Genomic DNA, 23,292 nt, shown 5'->3' with positions numbered 1-23,292 from the left:
CTCTCTGGAAACTCATCTGGGCCCAAGCACAAGAGGAGGCACCTGCACCCTGCAACCAAGCTCCTTCAAATTACAATTGCCCGTCTCCTTAAAGCCAGCAGGGCTGATGGAAGCGTTTGTACCTTACCCACCAGATCCCATGTCAGCCAGCGTGCTGCGCAGCAGCGGTTACCTTAGCCTGGTAGGTCTGCTCCAGCTCCAGTTTGTACAGCCGGACCTGCTCATCATGTTGGTTTCGCAGATCCTCCAGGGCCTGAGTCATTTTGGACTCGTACTCCTGCTGGCGACTGGTGTCCACCTCGACCAAACGATGTTCATGCCGTTTTCTTGTTTCTCTTATTTCCTATACATACAAAAAAAAGGGGGATAAATTCCCATATTAGGGTAAACAGTACAAGCAATTACATTCACAATTAACTATTTCAGCGCTAATTATTTAGTCTACAGGAGCTGCCATACTGCAGGCATTGAAACCTAAGGATTACTGCAGGTACTAAAGGGTGCAAGTTCTCATGCTCATTTGGCAGGAAACAGTTCTTAAGTGATCCAACTTAAAAACAAGTTTAAAAATATCCATATACAGTTTAAGTGAGGAGCTGTTTTAAGTCACGAAAATCAAAATGGCGAGAGGGTGGGAGAAGAAAGAGAAGGCTCTAGGGGGACCTTAGAGCAGCTTCCAGTACTGAAAGGGGCTCCAGGAAAGCTGGGGAAGGGCTCTTGGAGTGCAGGGATAGCACAAGGGGAAATGGTTTTCAGCTGAAAGAGGGGAGATTGAGATGAGGTCTTAGGGAGAAATGTTTCCTTAGGAGGGTGGGGAGGCCCAGGTTGCCCAGAGCAGTAGTGGCTGCCCCATCCCTGGAGGTGTTCAAGGCCAGGTTGGATGGGGCTCTGAGGCCCCTGATCTAGTGGGAGGTGTCCCTGCCCACGGCAGGGGGGTGGAACTGGATGGGCTCTGAGGCCCCTTCCAACCCAAACCATTCCATGATTCTAAGAAAACATGAACACAGATAAAAGAGAGATTCCATGTGCTACGCTACAAACCTTTTCCTTCTGAATGTACATCCCTACATCACAATCACAACCTGCAAAGGGTCGAATAACAATGAATACTTTTTGTGACCATTACAGATATTGAAGAAATAATCATTACAGATTAAAACTTCATCTCCAAATTTCTCCTTTGAGCACATGCAGATGTTCTCTATCTATATACTGGATGACCTCTACTCATTAGATTCTGGTTACATCAGTAACAAAGCAATGACCCAAACAGTCTTGAAGACATAAACATATCTTTTTCTGGTCATAGTTTCCACTAAGAAATGTGCATTTTCACAGAAGCCGGGTCCTTTGTGCTGGTCCAAACCAGCGAGGGAAGATTACTCATCCACTTATTCACGCTGAGCCCTGCAGAGACCTGGATGAACAATGTGAGAAAGCAACACCTTCTCCCCTCAGGGCAGGACAAGAAACAAGGCAGCAGCTCGTGTGCTGGGAGGAGGAATGGCAGGCAAGAAGCTCAATTTGCCTGCCTGCTTTGAGGTCATAGCAGGCTAACACAAAGCAAGAGCAATGTTAGAAGTTGTTTTGCACGAATGCTCTGGGTCTAAAACCAGACTCTTCGTCTGGTCGTCTTGCCCACTGCCTGTGCCAGGCAGCAGGAGTTCCAGGGGCAGCCAGGGATCCCTCATCACTCCAGCTCACTGTGTTTGTACAAAGGTGAGGATGCAAGGGAATGTTCTCCCATATCGTGACTTACCCTGAGATTGCCAAGTGGCAGGATGGGGGCTGCAGTGCTATGCGAGGGCGCTGTTCCATGGGCAGGTGAACTAAAGCAGCAGCTGACATCTATAGGAAAAGGAAGTCTGATTCCCTCTCTCTGGGCCTGGTTGCATGGCCCTGCTCCTTATCTGGACCAGCTTTGGTGGTTGTTGGGCCTGTTTTCATTGACCAGAACAGTAAGCGATCACCCTGCTTTTTGAAGGGCTAGGTTTTCTGCCTGTTCAGTGAGTTGAGTTGACTCATAGCGGCTCTAATGAGGATTAGAGTTTTTATAAAGTAAATAGGGGGAATGCCCAGGAGGGGTTTGGGAAAGGGAATTGTAGCGCCTATGTACCAGACGCGAAGTGTTCTGTCAGTTTATTCCATCTTGTGAAAACCCACTGTGGCCTTTCATTCATCTGCAAGCTCATGCAGCTGGTGGCTGCTGAGCAATTGCCACACACTGCTGCCTTTCCTCTCACCTCTGCTAGCTGTGACGTTTGGTTTGCCATGCACCAAACTATTTCAGCCTGTTTAAAAGTACTTAGGGTTTTTTGGTTGAGTTTAATTTTTGCCAGCTTAGTCACCTGATGGCCTTGGTGCCCCCACAGACTGGATCACAGCCCCAGCAGGACGATACTAGAACTGCACAGTCTGGCCTTGGAAAATACCAGAATTACCTAACCTGAATTATGGTCAGAATAGAGAAACATAGACCAAAGTCAAGCATGATCCTCTAAAGAGTGGTCCTAACCAAGACCCTTTGAGCTCTCCCAGATCTCTGTCACCAGCATCTCTCCCTGAGCTGGGACACTTCTGAGTGATCAACAAGGGTCGTCAGCTAATGAAAGCAAATGAAGCACTGAAATTCTGTGAGGATTCAGAGATAGTCTGCTAACAAAGCCAACGAGGTGTAAGGGTGAAGTCACAGACTTCCCAAGGCTCAACAATCACCTACTGAGGAATGCTGACACATTAGAAATAGGTAATTCACTAGCCTCTAGAAGAAGGGAATTTCAGTTCAAGGCTAGCTTCTGTATATTTATGCACTTACATGTTTTTGTGTTTGGGGGGGGCGGGATTTGAGTTAGGAAACCCTGCAGCAAAGTCTCATATGAACCTTGACATTCTTAAATCTTAATTAAGTCACCGTTTTGATTGTAACAAACTCTGTTGAATCACCTTCTTCAATTAGCTGATGTTTAAGTGCTATTAAAATCACATATTTTAATCTTGTGAAATACCTCAAACTATTAATAAATCCTTAATTCCTGTTAAATCAAAGTCACGTAAAAATCCATTTGTGACACCCTGCCACTTGGCTCTCATGCCAGCTCAGCCACTGACTCACTCTTGGAAAATCTTTAACTATGGTACTACGCAACTCATTTACAGCAAGAACTGCACTGATTTTCCTGACCTAGACCACTTGGTAATTGCTTATAGTCAGTTTGAATAAAAGCTACATAAACTTCAGATTCTGATGAGATTACATGGTTGCTGATACCTCCTCAAACACATTCTTCCTGAAATCCAGATCCTCTTGCAAGCTCTGGCACCGATTCTCCAGGTCCACACGCATGAGCGTCTCCTTCTCCAGCTGCTTCTTAGCCACAGCATGTCCATCTTCAGCCTAGTCATGAATTTTAAAGAGAAAGGTTTATTTTGGTCTAGATCACTATTTTTCACCCATAATCCATTTACAACCTCATTTGACATCCTTGGACCAATTAGTCACAACCACAAACCTAATGTTGAGCCATTGATTAAAAAAACCCAAAAACACAACAAAAAAAGAGTCTGTGTGCTTATGAATACCTAAAACAAGCTTTCCTATTTGTATTTAAAACATGGGATTATTCCAATACACTGTGATAATGGAGCTGAGGATTATTAATTCCCTCAAGCACAGTACGTTTCACGTTCTTTTTCTTGCTCTGGCAGTCCCACTGGGTACTCCAGTATAGGTCTAAAACTGTACAGGACCATACAAAGGACAACATCTAGGAAACTGGTATCTCATAAATATAGAAATGCCTACCAGATGTGTTTAAAAAAGCTTTTGACTAGCAACATTTCTAAAATACCATGTTGCTTTGGGTGTTTCAGAGACTTCTTATAATTCAGTTTTAGATACAAGAGGGCAAGGAAAGATCCAGCAGTAACTGAGTTGGATCAGGGATGCTCAGACTATAAACTAACAGCAAAGAGAAGTAACATTTTTTCCAACACACAGCCTTTCCTGTGCTAAAGCAAGAAAGCCTTAAGAGACAAACCTTAGCAAGCTGGGCACGCAGATCGGCCACCTCTGCTTCCAGACTCCGTTTCTCATTCAGGACAGTGTTGAGTTCTGCTTCGCTTCTGTGGAACAGCACCTCCAGGTCCTTAATGCGACCCTGAGCCACAGACAGGTCTGCATCTTTCTTCTTGTAGCTGAAAAAACAAAAGCTCATCGTATTTGCATGTGGGTGCAAACACCCCTTCAGAACATCTCAGTTACAACTCGTATATTTTGATATCACACACACTTTCTCAGTGTCAGGGCACGACGAAGTGGCTCCTAGAGTGCCCTGCACATGAAAGCAATCACAAGCACCTCTTAAAACTCACAGCTTCTACTGAGGTGTTGCAAACACATTGATTAATAAAGAATATATGTCATGGGCAGGCAAGGGAGAAACAAGAAGGCCACAGACAGCTGAGAGATGACAATAAATCTGTGTTACAAATGAGGCGTGAAGAGTATTTATTCATCTCACTGTTGCACAGCACATTGAATTGCTGACATCCACCACTCTGGTCCACAGCCCCTGAGCAGCAGAGCACACACATGTCCCAAAGAGGCCCATGAGCACCCAGAGTTTTGTACTTGATGAGGCCAAACCCATTCCCTAGGCTCTATTCCCACACAAACTAGTAAAGCAAGCCACAGTGGAAATGTGGTCAACTTTCAGGAATAAAGCAGTATTTCTGTAGCGGTATTCGTTATGAGTAACATCACTTCGGTCACTTTAGATATTATTACTTGAGCTTTTCTATCTAACTCACAGCACTCATCAAGGTCATCTTCTCCCTCCTCACCTCCTTCCTCTAGCACCCCGCCTTTCTGTGGCTTCCCTATGTGTGCGTCCTTATGTTATTAAAGCCATTTTGCTATGTGATATAATCCTCCCTTGTTGCAGTTTAGGCCCACTTATCTCAAACACTGTGAAACTGCAAAGAGGTTTTGGTCTTTTTCTCTTAGAATTACAGAATCATAGAATCACCAGGTTGGAAGAGACCCACCGGATCATCGAGTCCAACCATTCCTGTCAAACACTAAACCATGTCCCTCAGCGCCTCATCCACCCATGCCTTAAACACCTCCAGGGAAGGTGACTCAACCACCATTAGTTTTTCTCCTTCTCTTTCCTCAAACTTCTATGGATCTGCCATTTCCAGTCTGTCGTCAGGAAGTTACTTTTAAGGGCCCACAGAAATAACTCTGAAGAGGAGCCCTACTACCTGGAATCCTGTGTGCAGTTTTGGGCCCCTCACTACATGAAGGACATTGAGATGCTGAGTGCATCCAGGGAAGAGGAACAAAGCTGGTGAAGGGTTTAAAGCACAAGCCTTGAGGAGCAGCTAAGGTAGTTTAGTCTGCAGAAAAGGAGGTTGAATGCAGACCTTATCACTCTCTACAACTGCCTGAAAGGAGGTCGTAGCAAGGTGGGGGTTGGTCTCTTCTCCCTAGTAGCTCATGACAGGACAAGGGGAAATGGCCTCAGACATTGGGAGGAATTCCTTTACTGAAAGGGTTGTCAAGCATCGGAAGAGACTGCCCAGGGAGGAGGCTGAGTCACCATCCCTAGATGGGTTTAAAAGATAAGCAGACATCATTCTTGGGGACACAGTCTAGTGGTAACTTAGCAGGGCTGGATCAAAAGTTGGACTCGATGATCTTAAAGGTATTTTCCAACAGAACCCACTCTGTGATTCTATCAGTAGGCTTTAAACAGCTCTGTCCTCCAAACATGGAGAAAACACTATGTTTGCAAAGAAAAAAAGCTGAAGCCCACTGCTGTAGATCACACAAACCCAGTTCCCCAGTCTGAACCCCAAGCTGTGGCTCCTCATCTTCTGATCACTTGTACTGTCCTCTTGGATTTCTAACACGCCCATAACGCTAACAAAACAGTGTCTAGATTTATTTTACACAAGTCCTGCTTTAGGGAATGTTGCCATGTCCTGCACACAGGATTTCTTTGCGTGACTCGGCAGGATGTGCATCTCTTTCTAACTAAGCAATAAATAGGCACCTATTTTGTGACCTGCTCGAGCTATGAGGATCGAGTTTTCTCTCTGCATTCCTTGGTGTAGATATTGGAATTTGTATTTATTTAACTGTAACCAATTTTTGTTAACCATTGGTCCCATGTGTCACTGTGAATCCTGTTCTGTAACACATACGGTGTCTTCAAGCTCAGCAGCTCACACATACAAAACAGAAATTCAACTCACAAGACAGTTATATCACAGCAACCAGACAGCCTCCCCAGCCTCGTGCCCCTGCATCCCACGTGTCACACAGCAAAACCAGCCACTGCGCATGTCGTGGACAATCGGATCTGGAAGCCTCCTCTCTGCGCAGCACCTAACGGGCAAATGCCCCTTCTCGGAGCAGGAACAGCAGTGTGTGCTTGCATAGCCTGAGGAAGCTGGGCAGCATGCAATATTCCCAGTGAGAGGGGAAGGAATAGAAGTGTTGTATGCAGGGCTTGACAAAGCACCATAAAGAGTTCCTGACAGCTATAACTCCTTCCTGCTCCTCCAGGAGCACCAACACTGGAACACACGCCAAGCTGTTTGCATTCACACTTTTATTTGCATCTAGAATTTCAGCCTGATTTATTGTCTGCATGCAGAAAATGGACAGAAAGCTTTATAAAGGTGCAACCTGCTTTGTGGGTCCTCGAGGTTACAGAGTTACAAAGGGCAGTTTCTGTTGAGATGAACCAGATGCCCTTGGAAGGATGCTAGGTTGGGCAACTCTCTAGTGCTCTTGTTTCCAGAAAGCAGAAGAGTTTCCTCATGGGAAACATTTCAGCAAGCAGGGTGGGCAGCAGGGAGAGGAACCTGCAGCAAGGTAGTCACGTAACTGGGAGCTTGTGGCTCAAGTAGGGAGATCGCTAAAAGGGGCAGATGGAGGAGGCCTATATGTACCTACCTCCAGGCTTTGCTTGACCTGGGGACCTGTGCCACATGTAAAGATATGAACAGACCCCTCATGAACATTTGGGCAGGGTAAATCCTTAACCAGGCCACAGTTACCCCTGCTGTGATTGAGTGGAGCCTCATCACTATCCTGTTCCGTGATCAAGAGCCCCTCCCCAGCTTTCCTGGAGTCCCTTTCAGTACCGGAAGCTGCTCCAAGATCTCCCTGCAGCCTTCTCTTGTCCAAACTGAACAACCTCAACTCTTTCAGCCTGCCCTTGTACAAGAAGTGCTCCAGCCCTTGGATCATCTCCATGGCCTCCTCTGGACTCGCTCCAACAGCTCCATGTCCTTCCTGTGCTGAGGACTCCAGAGCTGGATGCAGGGCTCCAGGTGAGGTCTCACTACTGCAGAGCCAAGGGGAAGAATCCCCTCCCTCGCCCTGCTGGTCCCACTGCTTTGGATGCAGCCCAGGACACAGATGGCTTTCTGGTCTGCAAAAGTGGACACTGCCAGCTCACATTCAGCTTTCCATCCACCAATACCCCAAAGTCCTTCTCTGCAGAACTACTCTCAATCCACGCACTGCCAAAGCTGTATCCATGATTGGGATTGCCTCGCTCGACTCAGGCACGGGACCTTGCACTTGGGCCTTGCTGTACTTCATGAGGCTGGCCCAGGTTCACTTCTCCAGAGGTCTCTCTGGATAGCATCCCATTCCCCTGGGGTATCAACCACTCCACACACGTTTTTGTTGGCTGGGTTTTCACATTAGGAAGAAAAGGTGCTTTTATATTTTCCTAAACAAAAAAATTAGACAAAGGCAGCAACAAGAAGTACTGGCACATGCAAGAGCACAAAAGAATGTGAATATTCAAAGTCCATTTGGCTTCTAACAAGGGAATGTCAGGGGGGTGAGCAGGGCTCAGAACCCAGCAGGACAGGGCTCTGTAGAAGAAGAGAGACAACCTGACGGCCATGTAACGCCAACTGCCACACAAAATGTGTTATCCGAAATGAACACCAGGACTGCTGGCCTAGGGCTGCCAAGGGGAAAACGAGTCCCAAGAGGAACATCGTGGTGGGGCTGGGTAGCAATCACCCCACTTAACTCCAGGGGTTTAGGTCTGACCTAGTTACCACAGGGGTTTATGGTTAACAACGGCCTGGCTCACTGAGTCTGCAAATCTCGACCACAGGTTGAGTGGACCACACACAGGACAGTTTTCTGGTGTGAACTGAGCACCAAGTCCCACAGGCTTTACAGCAGCATCCTCAAATGGAGATGCTTCCACTGCAGCTCTTTCATATTTGGGCAGTTATTTCTGGGGCACAGCCCACAGCGTTATCTCTGATGGCTGACCATAACGAGAAGTTCCAGTGATATAGCAAAGTTTATAGAGAAAATAAGAAATACTTCATGATAAATCAATGAGCTGTGAAGAAAAAATCACAAGGAAGAAAAACACTCCATTCCTTTTCTCACCACTGAGATGCAAATGAAGGGAAATGGGAGCTTCATGGCACTGCTGGATTAAAAGCAAGATTATGGCCAACGATATTCCTTACAGGTGACACAAACTAACATGCTCAGGGAAAAATCTGTAACTCCCAAAACTTTTCTATTGAAATAGGAACCAAAATTCAGTCTGAAGCAAAAAAATAGTTTTGCCACATGTATTCATTTTAACACTAAGTTTCAACTGATAAACAGTCTTTGATCACAAGCACTGCCTAGTGAGAAGAGAAATAATGGATTATATTTTCATAGAATCATAGAATAACCAGGTTGGAAGAGACCCACTGGATCATCGAGTCCAACCATTCCTATCAAACACTAAACCATGTCCCTTAGCACCTCATCCACCCATGCCTTAAACATCTCCAGGGAAGGTGACCCAACCACCACCCTCGGTAACCTGTTCCAGTGCCCAATGACCCTTTCTGTGAAGAATTTTTTCCTAATGTCCAGCCTAAATCTCCCCTGGCAGAGCTTGAGGCCATTCCCCCTTGTCCTGTCCCCTGTCACTTGGGAGAAGAACGCAGCACCCTCCTCTCTACAACCTCCTTTCAGGTAGTTATAGAGCGCAATGAGGCCTCCCCTCAGCCTCCTCTTCTCCAGGCTAAACACCCCCAGCTCTCTCAGACGCTCCTGTTCTCCAGCCCCCTCACCAGCTTTGTTGCTCTTCTCTGGACTCGCTCCAGAGCCTCAACATCCTTCTTGTGGTGAGGGGCCTAGAACTGAACACAGGATTCGAGGAGCGGTCTCACCAGTGCCGAGTCCAGAGGGAGGATAACCTCCCTGGACCTGCTGGTCACGCCGTTTCTGATCCAAGCCAAGATGCCATTGGCCTTCTTGGCCACCTGGGCCACTGCTGGATCATGATCAACCAACACCCCCAGGTCCCTCTCCTCCAGGCAGCTTTCTAGACAGAATTCTCCTAGTCTGTAGCTGCTCAGGGTTGTTGCGCCCCAAGTGCAGGACCCGGCATTTGGCCTTGTCAAACCTCATCCCATTGGTCTCAGCCCAGCGGTCCAGCCTGTTCAGATCCCTTTGGAGCCTCCCGACCCTCCAGCAGATCCACACTTCCACCCAGCTTAGTGTCATCCGCAAACTTGCTAAGGGTGCACTCGATGCCTTCATCCAGGTCATTGATGAAGACATTGAACAGGGCTGGACCCAGCACTGAGCCCTGGGGAACCCCACTTGTCACTGGCCTCCAGCTGGATTTCACACCATTTCCCACCACTCTCTGGGCCCTCCAGCCAACCAGTTTTCCCCCCAGGAGAGTGTGCGCCTGTCCAGGCCAGAGGTGACAGTTTCTGAAGCAGAATGCTGTGAGAAACTGTGTCAAAGGCTTTACTGAAGTCCAGGAAGATACATCCACAGCCTTTCCCTCATCCAGCAGCCGAGTCACTTTGTCATAGAAGGCGATCAGGTTAGTTTGGCAAGACCTGCCTTTTGTGAACCCATGTTGACTGGGCCTGATCACCCGGTTCTCTTGCATGTGCTTCATGATAGCACTCAAGATCACCTGCTCCATGACTTTCCCTGGCACTGAGGTCAGACTGACAGGCCTGGAGTTCCCTGGGTCCTCCCTGCGACCCTTCTTGTAGATGGGCACGACATCAGCCTCCAGTCCAGTGGGACTTCCCCAGTCTTCCAGGACTGTTGGAAGATGATGGAAAGGGGTTTGGCCAGCACACCCGCCAGCTCCTTCAATACCCTTGGGTGAATCCCATCCGGCCCCATAGACTTGTGGGTGTCTAGTCGGGCTAGCAAGGCCCTGACCACCTCCTCTTGGATCATGGGAGCCTCATTTGGCTCCTCTAGCTCCTGGGTTTGTACACAGATCGAACGACTTTCTTTACAATTAAAGACTGAGGCAAAGAAGGCATTAAGTACCTCAGCCTTTTCCTCATCCCCTGTCACTGTTGTTCCTTCTGCGTCCAATAGGGACTGTATGGTCTCCCTAGTCCTCCTTTTAGTATTTATATATTTATAGAAGGATTTTTTGTTATCTTTCACAGACTTTGACAATCTGATTTCTAGCTGAGCCTTAGCCCTTCTGATTTTTTCTCTACACAATCTCACTTCCCTCCTGTAGTCCACCCAAGAGGCCTGTCCCCTCTTCCAGAGCCCATAAACGTTTCTCTTCTTCTTGATATCACTCAAGATGTCTCTGTTCAACCAAGCTGGTTTTCTCCCCTGCCAGCTTTTTTTCCGGAACATGGGGATGGCTTTCTCCTGAGCTGCTAGGATTTCCTTTTTGAAGAGCTCCCAGCCCTCATGGGCTCCCTTGCCCTTAAGTACTGTCTTCCATGAGACTTTGCCACCAGCCATTTTGCTTCAGTAGCCACTTTATTAGGCCAGTTCTCTTTGATGCAGGATGCACAGCAGTTTTTTAGTTTGTAGTTGGTCCACAGTCTTTTTTCACAACTCTTATATTGCAGCCTCGCGTGTTTTCAAGCCCACACTGCTTCCATATTCCCAAATTGCGCAGGGCCACCCTTTTCCTTCATTTCCGCCACCAGCCAATACAGTGAACCAGACAGTAACACTGACAGCATTTAACCATTAACCTTCCTTGCATGGATCAGTTCTAAATCTGAATCAGTTTCTCAACCCAGTTTACCAAGCAGCTGCAGGCTGCACTCACATAAGGAGAGGGATAACAGAAGCAGGCACAGCTGATCATTTCAGCCTCCAGATGACTGAATTGCTCAAATCACAGGATATTTAATCTTACAGCTACAAATACATTTGTGTATACACTGCTCAGATTATCTGCGCTGACCAGCTGTATCAACGTGCTCAGGAATTCCCTCTGACAAGGCTCTGTCTTCTCACTGATCTGCAATGCTTCCAGAAGACATCCACTACAGCATTTTTAAAAAGTATCCATAGCATCATTCCTACTGCAAATATTGCCCATTTAATAAATAAATTAATTAAATGGATAAATAAAAAATACAGGCCTTTCCTTACCTTTTATTGAACTCCTCTAGTTCTGCCCTCAGTTTTCCTATTTCGATCTGTAATCGAGCCCTCTCTTTGGCAGTTTCATCCAGAACTCTTCGAGCATCAGCCAGCTCAGACTCATAGAGACTCTTGATTCCGCTCACCTATGGCAAAAAAAAGAATTCAGATACAAGAACATCCCAGGTTGTCAGAGAACTGAAATGCAGCACCCAGTTTCACATAGCATTCTTTGAAAAAAGGGTGTATGAAAACATTTCTGTTGTTTAGGAACATTTGATATTGAACATTTTCAAGTAACACACACAAGAAACAAGGAAGCAAATGCCGCCAATCCTAGGAGTGCCTATTTGAACATCAGAGTGGCACCAGCGACAGACCCAACCATCTGGTCTGCAAAACGGCTGATTAAAAGCAGTCAGGGTAGAATTCAGTTTCTGACAGACAATAGTCTTGGTTCAGTTCTGTTCAGTTTTAGGTGACAGCACAAGGGCTGAGAAGCCCCAGTTCACAAGCACATCACACACCAGAAAGCACTGGACTGCCTGTCCATGCAATCTTACTGCTTTCAAGAATTAATTCTTTTAAGCTTTATTCAGCTTCAGTCTTGGAGTTTGCCATAGCTGAATGCCAGAGACTGTCAATGGCACAAGCCACCACAACTCTATTACCAGTCTGGATGGAAACTCCAGTTCAGTTTGAATTCATCCAAACATCCAGTTACCTTGTGTGAGAACACTTTGGTCCCTTCACAGAAGCCACCACATTAGAAGACTGAATCATAAAACAGTTCGTGTTGGAAGTCCATTAATCAAAGTCCATCCAGTTCCGACCCCCTGCTGTGGGCAGGGACACCTCCCACTGGATCAGGGGCTCCAAGCCCCATCCAACCTGGCCTTGAACCCCTCCAGGGATGGGGCAGCCACCACTGCTCTGGGCAACTTGGGCCAGGGCCTCCCCACTCCCACAGTAAGACATTTCTTCCTAAGATGTCATCTCAATCTCCCCTCCTTCAGCTGAAAACCATTCCCCCCCATCCTATCCCTGCACTCCCTGATTAAGAGTACCTTCCCAGTTTTCCTGGAGACCCTTTCAGTACTGGAAGCTGCTCTAAGGTCTCCCTGGAGCCTTCTCTTCCCCAGGATGAGCAACACCAACTATCTCAGACTGCCTGTCCTCATATGGGAAGTGCTCCAGCCCTTGGATCATCTTCATGGACTCATTCCAGCAGGTCCATGTTCTTAATTATTAGCAAATTGCGATACAAGATACAACTGAGCAAAGGCCAAGCATTGATTCTGAACCATCAGGTATTGCACCTACAACACCTCTCTAATGCTGGCCCCTCCTTACGCCATCTGCCCTTTAGCTCTTAAATATTCTAAAATCCACACCCTAGGACTTCTACCAGGAACTCAGGGCTGCATTGCTGTAGGCTCACACTAAATCACAGTGCAGGACACAAGGACAAAGCACTTCCCAGTATGCCAAGGCATAAACTGGAATTTTTTGTCAAGGTACCAAGGAAGAAAGCCTTTTTCCCTATGTCTTTGTGAACACTGCCACAAAAAGGTGCTGGTGTGACACTGACAACAGGCAATAAATAATTTATGCTTCGAAGGCACTACAGACAGTTCACAGCGTAACACCACCAGAACAACATTCTGAACAGAGAATAAAACTTTAATATAATTTCTGTGTAGGGAGAACACAGCTAGATGGAGCTAAACACTGCATGATGAAAGCAGTTTCAGAACCTGCTGGTGAACAGAGAACCAGTGATTGAGCTGCTTAATTAAAAAGAGCAGATTAATTCACAGCATAACCAGCTGTGGTGGATTTGCGTGTGTTCCTGCAGCACATTAACGTCTTCTCTGCCCTTACTCCAGTAAAAAACATGAGAAGAAAACACACAGGTCTGATTCACCACCCAAAGTGCCGGTTGAAAAGCCCATTTACTACACTTTTAAGCTGATGCACTGAGCAGACAGAAATAAGCAAGACAAGAGGACACATGGAGGCTCCAGCACAGGGAGGCAGCGCAGCCAGGAGCAGCAACACCTCCCAACGCTGCAACAACCCCGCCACAACCCTAACGGCAGCTGCAAAGAGAATACGAATACAGGACAGCATTGATAACAGCTTTAGATGATCCAGCTGAACTGGAGGACAGTTCAACAGCAGAAACAAGAACTTCTCAGTTATTTCAGCACTGGCCAAACGGAAAAGAGAACCGAAGGCAGCAGCAGGCTCCAAAGACAGCAGGGAGTGCCCACAGCTGAAGCAGCCTGGGACCATGTGCTTGAGCACACTTTAAACCCCAGACAGTTATGGAACGCACCCTTCTAACCCAGCATCGAGAGAAGCTCCTGATAGTATTTCCATTCCTTGAAACTGCCACCTCTCAAACTCTGTTCTGGTGGAAGGAACATAACTTAGAGCCCTCATTCTGAAAAAGTCCAGAGAAGTAAGGTCCTCAAAGCACCACTGGGTAGCGTGCACCTATGCTTTTGCTTTGTTTTGACTCTACAGACGCTCCTCTACCTGCTGTTTTAACCACTTCACATCAGCTGCTCAGTTTGGTTTCCAGTACAGTGACACTTCCAGACATTCCTAAGGAGGGGCTGTTAAACCAAAGCCAGACTCCTAGGACAAGCCACACCTGCTCCTAAGTCAAGGGGCACAACAGCCAGTATCCACAACAGGAGAAGGAAGGTGAATAAATGCTTCTGGCAATGCGGAAGTCCATTTCTAGTTCTTTGTCTCATCCACTCTAAGCAGAGTGCCCGACAGCACCCACCTGTGCCTGAGCACTCCCAGACAATACTGGATGCAGAAGATAAAACATCGTCAGACAGGTTCTATTTTTTTTGTCATCTCCTATGATTAGATTCTATCAATTCAAATTCCTCCATTTGTTGTTTCTCAATGCCGTTCAGGCTACCGCAACCCATCATCTCCTGCTCCCCACATCAAGGGGAGACACAAACTCATCCTGGAAGCCTGTCCCCACTCCTCCAGTGTAAAGGAACAAAGAGCAGCAAATGCCAATGGGAAAAAGTAGAGAGAACAAGGCAAATGCACAATGATTCTTCACTCACAGGTACTCCCAGCTTCTAAAAAGTAAAAAACCAAAAATCTGATCCAAAACTTGCTTCCAGGCACCCAATCCCAGTAGTCAAATGCTGTCCATTTGTCTAATCCTCTTGTACATGTCTTTAGCTTTTGGTTTCCACAACTGAAAGCACCATGTAAGCCCAACAGGTGGATTCACACCTACTGCCTGGTAATTTCATTTCATGCCTTTAGTTTGTGTTGTGACAAATGCTCAATATTTGTTTCCTGCACAAATCCCCTTGGACTCAGAGACTTGAGAGACTTCTGTTTTCTTCTCATCACTTTTCCAGATTTGCTCCTAGTCAGAAATTATTCTGCTGCTCTGCTCATCTTTGTTGCCTTTTCCTTACACATTTTTCCCTGGCTCTGGATGTTTCTAAGTAGGTGAAGAGAACTACAAGCAGCATTCAGAAAACAGGAGAAACACTGACTGACACAGTGATAATCGACTACCAGCTACAAGGAAACCAGAAACATCACAGGAGATGAGGGACACAGGAGTTGCAGTAATCCTAACAGGTTTCAATTGGCCCAAGCTGCAATCCTGGAGGCAACACCTGAGCTTATTCCCACATGCTGGCAGCGAGTGCTGTGGAGTGGATGCCACGAGAGAAACCAACTCTTCACCTGGTTCTCAGCAGCAACAGGAGCAGACTTGCCAAGACACTGGCAAGAACCTTAGCTGACTTGGTTTCAGCATCCTTGCAGAAGCAAGAAAAGGCAAAAAAGCCCCAAATCTACAACTGCTGCAATTGTTTCAGCATGGCAACTAGGGAATGCTGCGGCATTTGTTAAAACAAATGAAAATCAGTTAAGAATAAAATCTTTCTAGAAAGCAAGATACTGTATAAAGATATCGCCACAAGCTAGGAAGACCACACATATAAAATATTTCAAGATGATCATAACAAGGAGGATATCAGACATAGTAACACATTTTTCAAAAAGCTGAGGCCAGGTGATCAATAAAATTGATGATGATTTCTGTTAATCACAACATAGCATTGCAAGCAACAAGAAGTAGTCTAAAGAACAACTCATAAATGGTGTAGAAAGTAGTCACTCTCACTCTGCTCGTGACAGATAAGGCCTCATATCAATCATGTAGAAGAACCATCTAAAAATGGCCTGATAATGGACCTTTTGGGTTTGGTTTCTTTTTTTCTTTTACTCATATTTACACCACAGGAATCTTTAAGAGATTTCTGCACTTCATCATCAGTTGAAAGCACCAAAGAACACATCAATCAAAGAAGCACTAACAAATCATCATGTTTAAAAAGCATCAACAGCTTTCTAAAGCCTACTTTCTGAACTAGAGCTATCAGTACGTTATTTGATCTCTCATTCAAAGCTCATTTTCTACTACAATTAGTAGATGGCTTCTGCCACACAAGTCTCTAAAGCAGGAACTGCCTGTCATGAGCTCTGCAGCTCGCAGCAGACATTAACCTGAAGAACAGAATTCAGGACACACGAATAGGTCATAGAATCACAGAATACTTAGGGTTGGAAGGGACCTTAAAGATCACCTAGTTCCAACCCCCCCGACATGGACAGGGACATCTCACTAGAATAATCATACCGAGGAACAATCTGTGTGACTTGTGCAAAATACAAGTTTCACAAACCACTGGACTTGCTCAGCTACTCAGGGAGCAGGTATTCCCAACACACCTGGTCAATAAAAAAAAAAAAGAGGAAAAGCAGTGGATACAGCTATAAGCACAATAGAATGGAGGAAAGAGTAACAGAGCTGTCTTTTTCAGCAAGAGCAGACTGGGAACAAGCATATGATTTAGTAAAGGACAGGTACAGTTGGACTCAATGATCTCAGAGGTCTTCTTTAATCTAGCAATTCTACAATTCTATACAAACAAGAGTTTGTGAAGTCAAGCTTTCAGCAATGGGAGATGCAGCTCAGCCAGTGTACCTGGACTCCAAAGGCTTGAACAATATCCCCCACCAAAAGCTCCTACAGAGTCCACACAGAGCCTAAGCAGGCACAGAAGAAAAAAAATGCAGACATCACCTTCCAGGAGTTGAGGTGAGTTGATTGCCTGCAGTTCCCTGGATTTTCCTTCTTGCCCCTCTTGAAGATAGGCATATTAGCCTTCTTCCAGTCACCAGGAACCTTCCCTAACCATTGTGACCTTCCAAAGTAACCGAGAACAGCCTCATCATGGTGCCAGTCAGTCCTCTCAGTACTCATGAGTGCAACCCATCAAGTGCCATGGACTTCTGTCCAGTTTGTTTACATGTTCCCCATCCTGATGCTTCTCTACTAAGAGTTAAGTCTCCCTTGTGTCAGATTTTCCCTCTGGTCTCAGGGGCCTGGGATTCCTGAAGGCTGCTCTGATCACAAGGCAGCATTTAGTGCATCAACCTTCCTTGCCTGAGTTCAGTCAGGACCTCCTGGCTCATCTGTACAGATCTCCTCCCACCTTTGCTCCATTTCCTCACTGTTGGGATGGACCACACTTGAGCTTGGAGGTGGTTATGCTTGAATACCAACCCAGCTCTGACAGACCCCTTTTCTCTCCAGGGCTGTAACCTATGGGATCATTCCAAACACCACCCTGAAGAGGCTAAAGTCTCCTCTCCCAATATTCAGAGTTGTGGTCCTGCTTTTTGCTCTGCTCCATCCTCTCCCACCATTTCATGGTCACTGAACACCCCTGATAATTTCTTCCTTATTTATTAAGGTCCAGAGCACAAAGACTGGGGCATGCATGACTTCCAGTTGACTGAAGAAGGCCTCATTTACCTCTTCTTTATTAAGTCAGCAGCAGACGCAAACCACGGTGTCATCATCTTGGTCTGTGCACTAATCCTGACCAAGAAGCTCTGAGAGCTCATAACCTGTCCTTGAGCAGATCTCCAGACATCCCCACCACTCTCTCGCATGAAGAATAACTCCCCTCTTCACCTTCTTGAGCAGCCCAGGTCCATTGTCACTGCACTCTGGTGGTGTGAGCTACCCCGATCCCAATGTCATAACTGTAACTGCCCACAGAGTCCCACACCCATTCCCCACATCAGTTACAGGGGTTTCAGTGGTTCCCAAGCATGATGATTCGCCAGAAAGAGCAGGAGAGCTATCACCCACAAGGCTGTCCAGTCAGCACTTCCTTCTTCACAACCCTATGCCAGGAACATTTCCATTTCACGCTTTTTCTGTTGCCTTCTCTTCTGTTCACATAATCCCAGGCCTTTTACTTGCCTACTCCATCCACTTCTTCCTTACCTGATCTTACCTGAGCAAGGAATCTCTCCCTCCCCCATCATTTTCATTTAAAGCCCTTCTCAGCGGGCTGGACCAGCCCTGCTGGCAAAGATACACTTGCTCTACTTAGCCGGGGGGATCCTGCCTCTTTGAAGCAGTCGTCAACCCTGAAAGACAGTTCCATGGTCATAAAAACCAAAATCCTATTGCCCACAGTAGTTGTGCAATCCTGTGTTGCTCTGCGGGATCTGCTCAGCCATCCCCAAAGCCTCCTGCTCCCCACATCCCAGGGCCCTCAGACCACTAACCACCACTCCCAGGCACAATTGATACTTTTAAGGTCATCCAATCAGCATCCTTGGTGCCCACATGCAAGAACAGCAGGGGTAGCGGTCACAGTCGAACAGCCAAGGGAGCCTCTGTGTAATGTCTGGAACACAAGCCCCTCCGAAGCAACAATCCCCCAGATGACAGATTAGACAGTTAAATGGGTCCCTCCACTCTGAAAATGTAGCCCCATCTGAAGTTGATGGAAGAAATTAAACCAAAACCTCAAATGGAGCTCAGTGGGAACCAGAAGACAGGCTGCAGCTGATCCACTGCACAGCAACATGCAGCCAAGCCCAGTTCCCGCACAGAGGTGAAGCTGGACACCCTACACTGCATTATGAGTTTGTTTCCATTTCCCCCCCCCCTTCTCTGGCTGGCAAAAGAGCTTGCAAGTTTGTAATTTGGCAACACAAGGGAAAAGGAAGGACAATTTAGGGCCACAGAGATGATGGGACTGAAGCATCTCTCTTAGGAGGAAAGGCTGAGTGAGCTCAGCCTGTTCAGCCTGGAGAAGAGGAGACTGCAGGGATCCCATCGATGCTGATCAATGTCTAAAGGGCAGGAGGATGGGGCCAGACTCTGCTCAGTGGTGCCCAGTGACAGGCCAAAGGACACAAGGCACAAATTGGAGCCCGAGAAGTTCCACCTGGACACAAGGAAAAAATTCTTTCCTGCAAAGGTGACAGAGCACAGGAACAGGGAGGGTGTGGAGTCTCCTTCTCTGGAGATAGTCCAGCCCACCAGGACATGCTCCTTTGCAACTGCTCGAGGTGACCCTACTTTAGCAGTGGGGTTGGATGGGATGAGCTCCAGAGGGCCCCTTCAACCCCTACCATTCTGTGAAGGAAACACAAACATATTGAGAACAAGAGAACATAGATGTTTCCATAGCACGGTCTGAAAGGCAGGACTGCTGAACGCTCTCTGACCCACCAACGGGTGCCGGGAGCACTCAAAGCTCCCTGTGCAGCAGCTCATGGACAGACACACCAACATGGATCCTCCCACAGCAATCACTTGGGAAAAGCTGCAAGACATCACTCGATGAAAACACAGGGAACAAACCAAGAAGGCAACAAGCCTACATACTAGGCAAGAAGCATGCCCCACCTGACCACAAGTGAGTCCAGACAAACATGGCAATGAAACACCGGTCTTGTTAACACACATTAATATAAAAAACATAAGCGTATTCCCACCAGGTGTGGCTCAGTATGTTCTTATTCACCCAGCTAAAGATTGATGAAGGACTGCCAGTCCGCTATGGCTCTGACTCACCAAGAACATCAGTCAAGTTCTCAAGAACAATGAAGACGTGTTTATCACCACCACCACCTCCCAGATGATGTCTACAGTACCAGAAGACCACATCTTGGAGGGTACAAGTCTTGGAGTGACCCACCATCCACAGCAGCATCTGAACATGTATTTTGAAGGTGACAACTAGGCAGCACCAGAAACACATTAGCCTGGTCATGACAGCAGCTCTGATCAGTACAACTGGTGCAAATGAAGGGCACAGAGTCGCAGCACTGGTGGGTGAGTGGAGACCAGGGGAGACTACAGTGAAACCTCTGACAGCTGTGACGTACAAGATTGCTGTCACCCACAGTCACATCCACAGATCTGGGAAGATGCAGGTGAAGAGGAAACCCCTGTAGATACTGCTTTTGTCACAAGGGTAATAGCTGTCAGTAGCTGAGGCTCCCAGGGATGTTCTCGTTTTTCCTCCCTACTTCTCCTTTCTGTGGGCGAGAATAGTGGGATGTCCTCAGCGCAGTAGTCACCCCTCCCACGCCCAGCAAATCATCTTTTTTGGGAAGGCTACAATCACAAGAACTGCAGGGACGACAGGGAGTTAGCAGAAAGGGGACTGAGGGGAGCTTGGACTCTTCCTCTTCACCCCTCCAGAATTCCCCCTCTCAGGTTCACAAATCAGATTATTTTAATAGAGACCCCAACCCGGTGAGAACAGCACCAGTCACGTACCAGAGAGGCAGAAATGCGAGGGATGAGCTACATTTCACTTTTGCCACAGGCTAAGCTACACGAGGAGAGTCATGCAAGAGAGCAAATAGAAAGAATGAGGTCAATTATAGGTCCCCCAGCTACACAGGCAAAATGCTTTTTTGCATGTCTGAGGACTTAATATATACATTTTGATTTGTGTATACAGGTAGAGGTAGAACAGTGCTGGACAGGGTTAGGGAAAGCAGGGAAAGGGTTGCCATTAGTAGATGAGTGGAGATAAATCCTAACTTCTGCAAAGTTCCTTTTCCGTACTGCTAAGAGGCGGCAGCCCTGTGCTCCTCAAAAACAGCAACAGGAGTGACTTTGTTCCAAGGCCATGATGTCACCATGGTCCTAAAACTAAAGAGGTTGCCCAGAGAAGTGGCTGCTTTATCTTCTGCAGACTGGTGATTAAAACAAAAAAGGAAAAAGAAGCTCCTGATCAGCTGCTGCTGAGTCTCTGGCACAACAGTGACTGTGGTCCTTGCCTAACAGCATCAGCACAACTTCTCTCTTCTACAAGACATCCCCTAAGCCAGGGCTGCGGGAACAACATCAGAAATGCCAGCCCTCTCTTCTCATGCACACAGGGGCAGGGGGAGAGGATGCTGGTAACAGTCTCACCCCAGTCCCATTCTCCTATATGGCCACTGCAGGATAGTGGAGCGACAAGCAAGGGACAAACACCTTTCTCATGGCACCACACTCTGTGTACTGCTTGTCAGCCCTCAGCCTCCCGTCTGCCTTGGATTACGGCCCCACCACCTGCTCTCAAGGCAAAGGTCTCAGGTGTTAATGCAAAGTCCACTGGTGAGCAGCCAACTCTACCACATTGGCAGGTAATGCTCCCGGCCACTACCAGAGACAAGCTGAAAATATTACGGCAGCTAAAAAAAATATCACACAGTTGAGGACAACCAAGGGGAATTTTCACCTTGAATGACCCAAGAATACAGTCGATTTTAAGCACGTAGAACTAATATAAAGCTATAATTACGCAGACAAAACAGCATGCCAATAGCACTGAAGTACATTTAACTGTGACACAGAAGGCAGAGTTGCTTTGGGGTTTGTTTGGAAGGCTTATTTTTAATTAATATCTTATTTCATGCTTAGCCTAATCATCTTCTGAACACAAATTCCAACAGTGTAACAAGGAAACTGAGATGTCAGCAGAAAATCCGGTTTACTAAACTGGCCCTGAAAGTGAAAGGGCAGGATTCCAATTCCAGTAAACACCAAATCTCACACCCATCTGAAGCAGCACTGCTCCCACTGACCACTATCCGGCATCAAAGCAGTAAGACTACAAAGTCTCCTTTTCCAGACACATGTGAAGAATAACTAAGCTGTCCTAAAGGGATGGGGGAGGCATTAAGAAATGCGCTCCAGAGACTAGCTGAGTCTCTTACACAGTCTCTGATGTGTCAAAGAGCAGTTTGAGAAATCCTGACAAGGCTTGTTAGAAGATGTCTAAGAATCAGGATGCTTTTTGAAGTCTGGAGGAAAAGCGAAAAAGGAAAACTCAAGAGGAAAGTAAGTAAAATATTTATATCAAAATCCCCAAGTTTACTTCCCATCAGAGTATTTTTCCAGAATGGATAACAGACAGAACTCCTGTTGGGAGATGGTTTAAGTTCATACTAAATATCTAATGAGGTTATAGTTATGTTTTCTGCTTGTCTGTTCTTACTCGTTACATCTCTGCTGTCAAAAGAATTACCATCTGCCTCCCACATTTAAAGCCCACGCTCCCGCCAGCCTTCAGCAACCTACAGCTTTGGAAGCTCCTGAACCAGACAGGGATATTTTGTTTACAGCAAGCAATGTAGCCACATCTCATGTTTAGAAACACCTAATTATTTGGAAGTTATAGTGTATCATCAAGTAGCACAAAGGGACTTCAAGGCGTTTGAATCCCCGGTGTGCACCCGATTGCAGGCAGACCCAACCACTCCCAAAACAAGACGCTACCATATCTGGTTTGCTGAAACTGAATTAATTCAAACCCTCCTCCCACCACCTCCAGCATCACCAAACCAGACCCTCGGCGGGGCGGGAGCCCACGCAGCGGCACAGCAATCCGTCACATCACACTTACAGGAAAGGCTGTTACCTGCAGGCTTTCCGCAGCAGCCAAACCTCATCCCGGAGTGGGGACAGCTCACCCACCGACGGGCTGGTACAGGACGGGTGGGACTGTCCCCAGCTGGGTCACTGACTACATCCTTCCTCCCGACGGGAAGGAGAGTCCTGGGAAAGCGGATACCGCAAGAGGGGGAAAAGCAAAACACGGCACAGGAAAAAAGATCAGCCAGTTTTGCCTCGAGCTCCCAGGGAGCGGAGCAGATCCCTTCCGCGCAGGGAACTGCCAGCAGAGAGCAGTTCACACTACAAAGATTCCATTCTAAGCATTTGGAGAACAAGTCTTAGGAGGAGAGCGGCTGAGAGAACTGGGGTTGTTTAGCCTGGAGAAGAGGAGGCTGAGAGGAGACCTCATTGCTCTCTACAACTACCTGAAAGGAGGTTGTGGAGAGGAGGGAGCTGGGCTCTTCTCCCAAGGGACAGGGGACAGGACGAGAGGGAATGGCCTCAAGCTCCACCAGGGGAGGGTCAGGCTTGACATCAGGAAAAAATTTTTCACGGAAAGGGTCACTGGGCACCGGAACAGGCTGCCCAGGGAGGGGGTTGAGTCCCCATCCCTGGAGGTGTTTAAAGGACGGGTGGATGAGGTGCTGAGGGACATGGTTTAGTGACTGATGGGAATGGTTGGACTCGATGATCTAGTGGGTCCTTTCCAACCTAGTGATTCTATGATTCTATTTGTGGGAACCAAGAGATTTCCTCTAGTGAGGAACAGAGTCAGGCTAAACCCTTTCAAAAGCTCCATTTCGTCTCCTCAGCCGGCAGGACAGGCACCGCGAAGGCACGGGGACCTCGGGGGGCGAGAGCTGCTGCCCCCGAGCCCGGGGACCCCGAGAGCAGCTGCCAGCACTGAAAGGGGCTCCAGGAAAGCTGGGGAGAGGGTCTGGATCAGGGGGGAATGGTTTTCAGCTGCAAGAGGGAAGATGAGTTGAGATCTTAGGGAGAAATGTTTTGCTGTGAGGGCGGGGAGGCCCTGGCCCAGGTTGCCCCGAGCAGTGGCGGCTGCCCCATCCCTGGAGGGGTTCAAGGC

The 23,292-nt window shown here is 47.2% G+C and overlaps 1 protein-coding gene across 1 annotated transcript in view; it reads right to left on the bottom strand.

Moving 5' to 3' along the window:
• The window catches only part of LMNB2 (lamin B2), a 36,566-nt gene that overhangs the window by 12,862 nt on the left and 412 nt on the right, over nucleotides 1–23,292 (bottom strand). Inside the window, exons 2-5 of the mRNA XM_069878080.1 lie at nucleotides 11,444–11,580; nucleotides 4,038–4,194; nucleotides 3,269–3,394; nucleotides 173–343 (exon numbers count right to left, since the gene is read on the bottom strand). Of these exons, the coding sequence (XP_069734181.1) occupies nucleotides 173–343; nucleotides 3,269–3,394; nucleotides 4,038–4,194; nucleotides 11,444–11,580 (591 nt within the window). The remainder of the gene's footprint in view (nucleotides 1–172; nucleotides 344–3,268; nucleotides 3,395–4,037; nucleotides 4,195–11,443; nucleotides 11,581–23,292) is intronic.

The sequence above is a fragment of the Phaenicophaeus curvirostris genome, chromosome 28, assembly GCF_032191515.1.
Source record: "Phaenicophaeus curvirostris isolate KB17595 chromosome 28, BPBGC_Pcur_1.0, whole genome shotgun sequence".
NCBI classification, from domain to species: domain Eukaryota; kingdom Metazoa; phylum Chordata; class Aves; order Cuculiformes; family Cuculidae; genus Phaenicophaeus; species Phaenicophaeus curvirostris.
The sequence above is the reverse complement of the archived record's forward strand: the minus strand, read 5'-3'. Positions and strand labels throughout refer to the sequence as shown.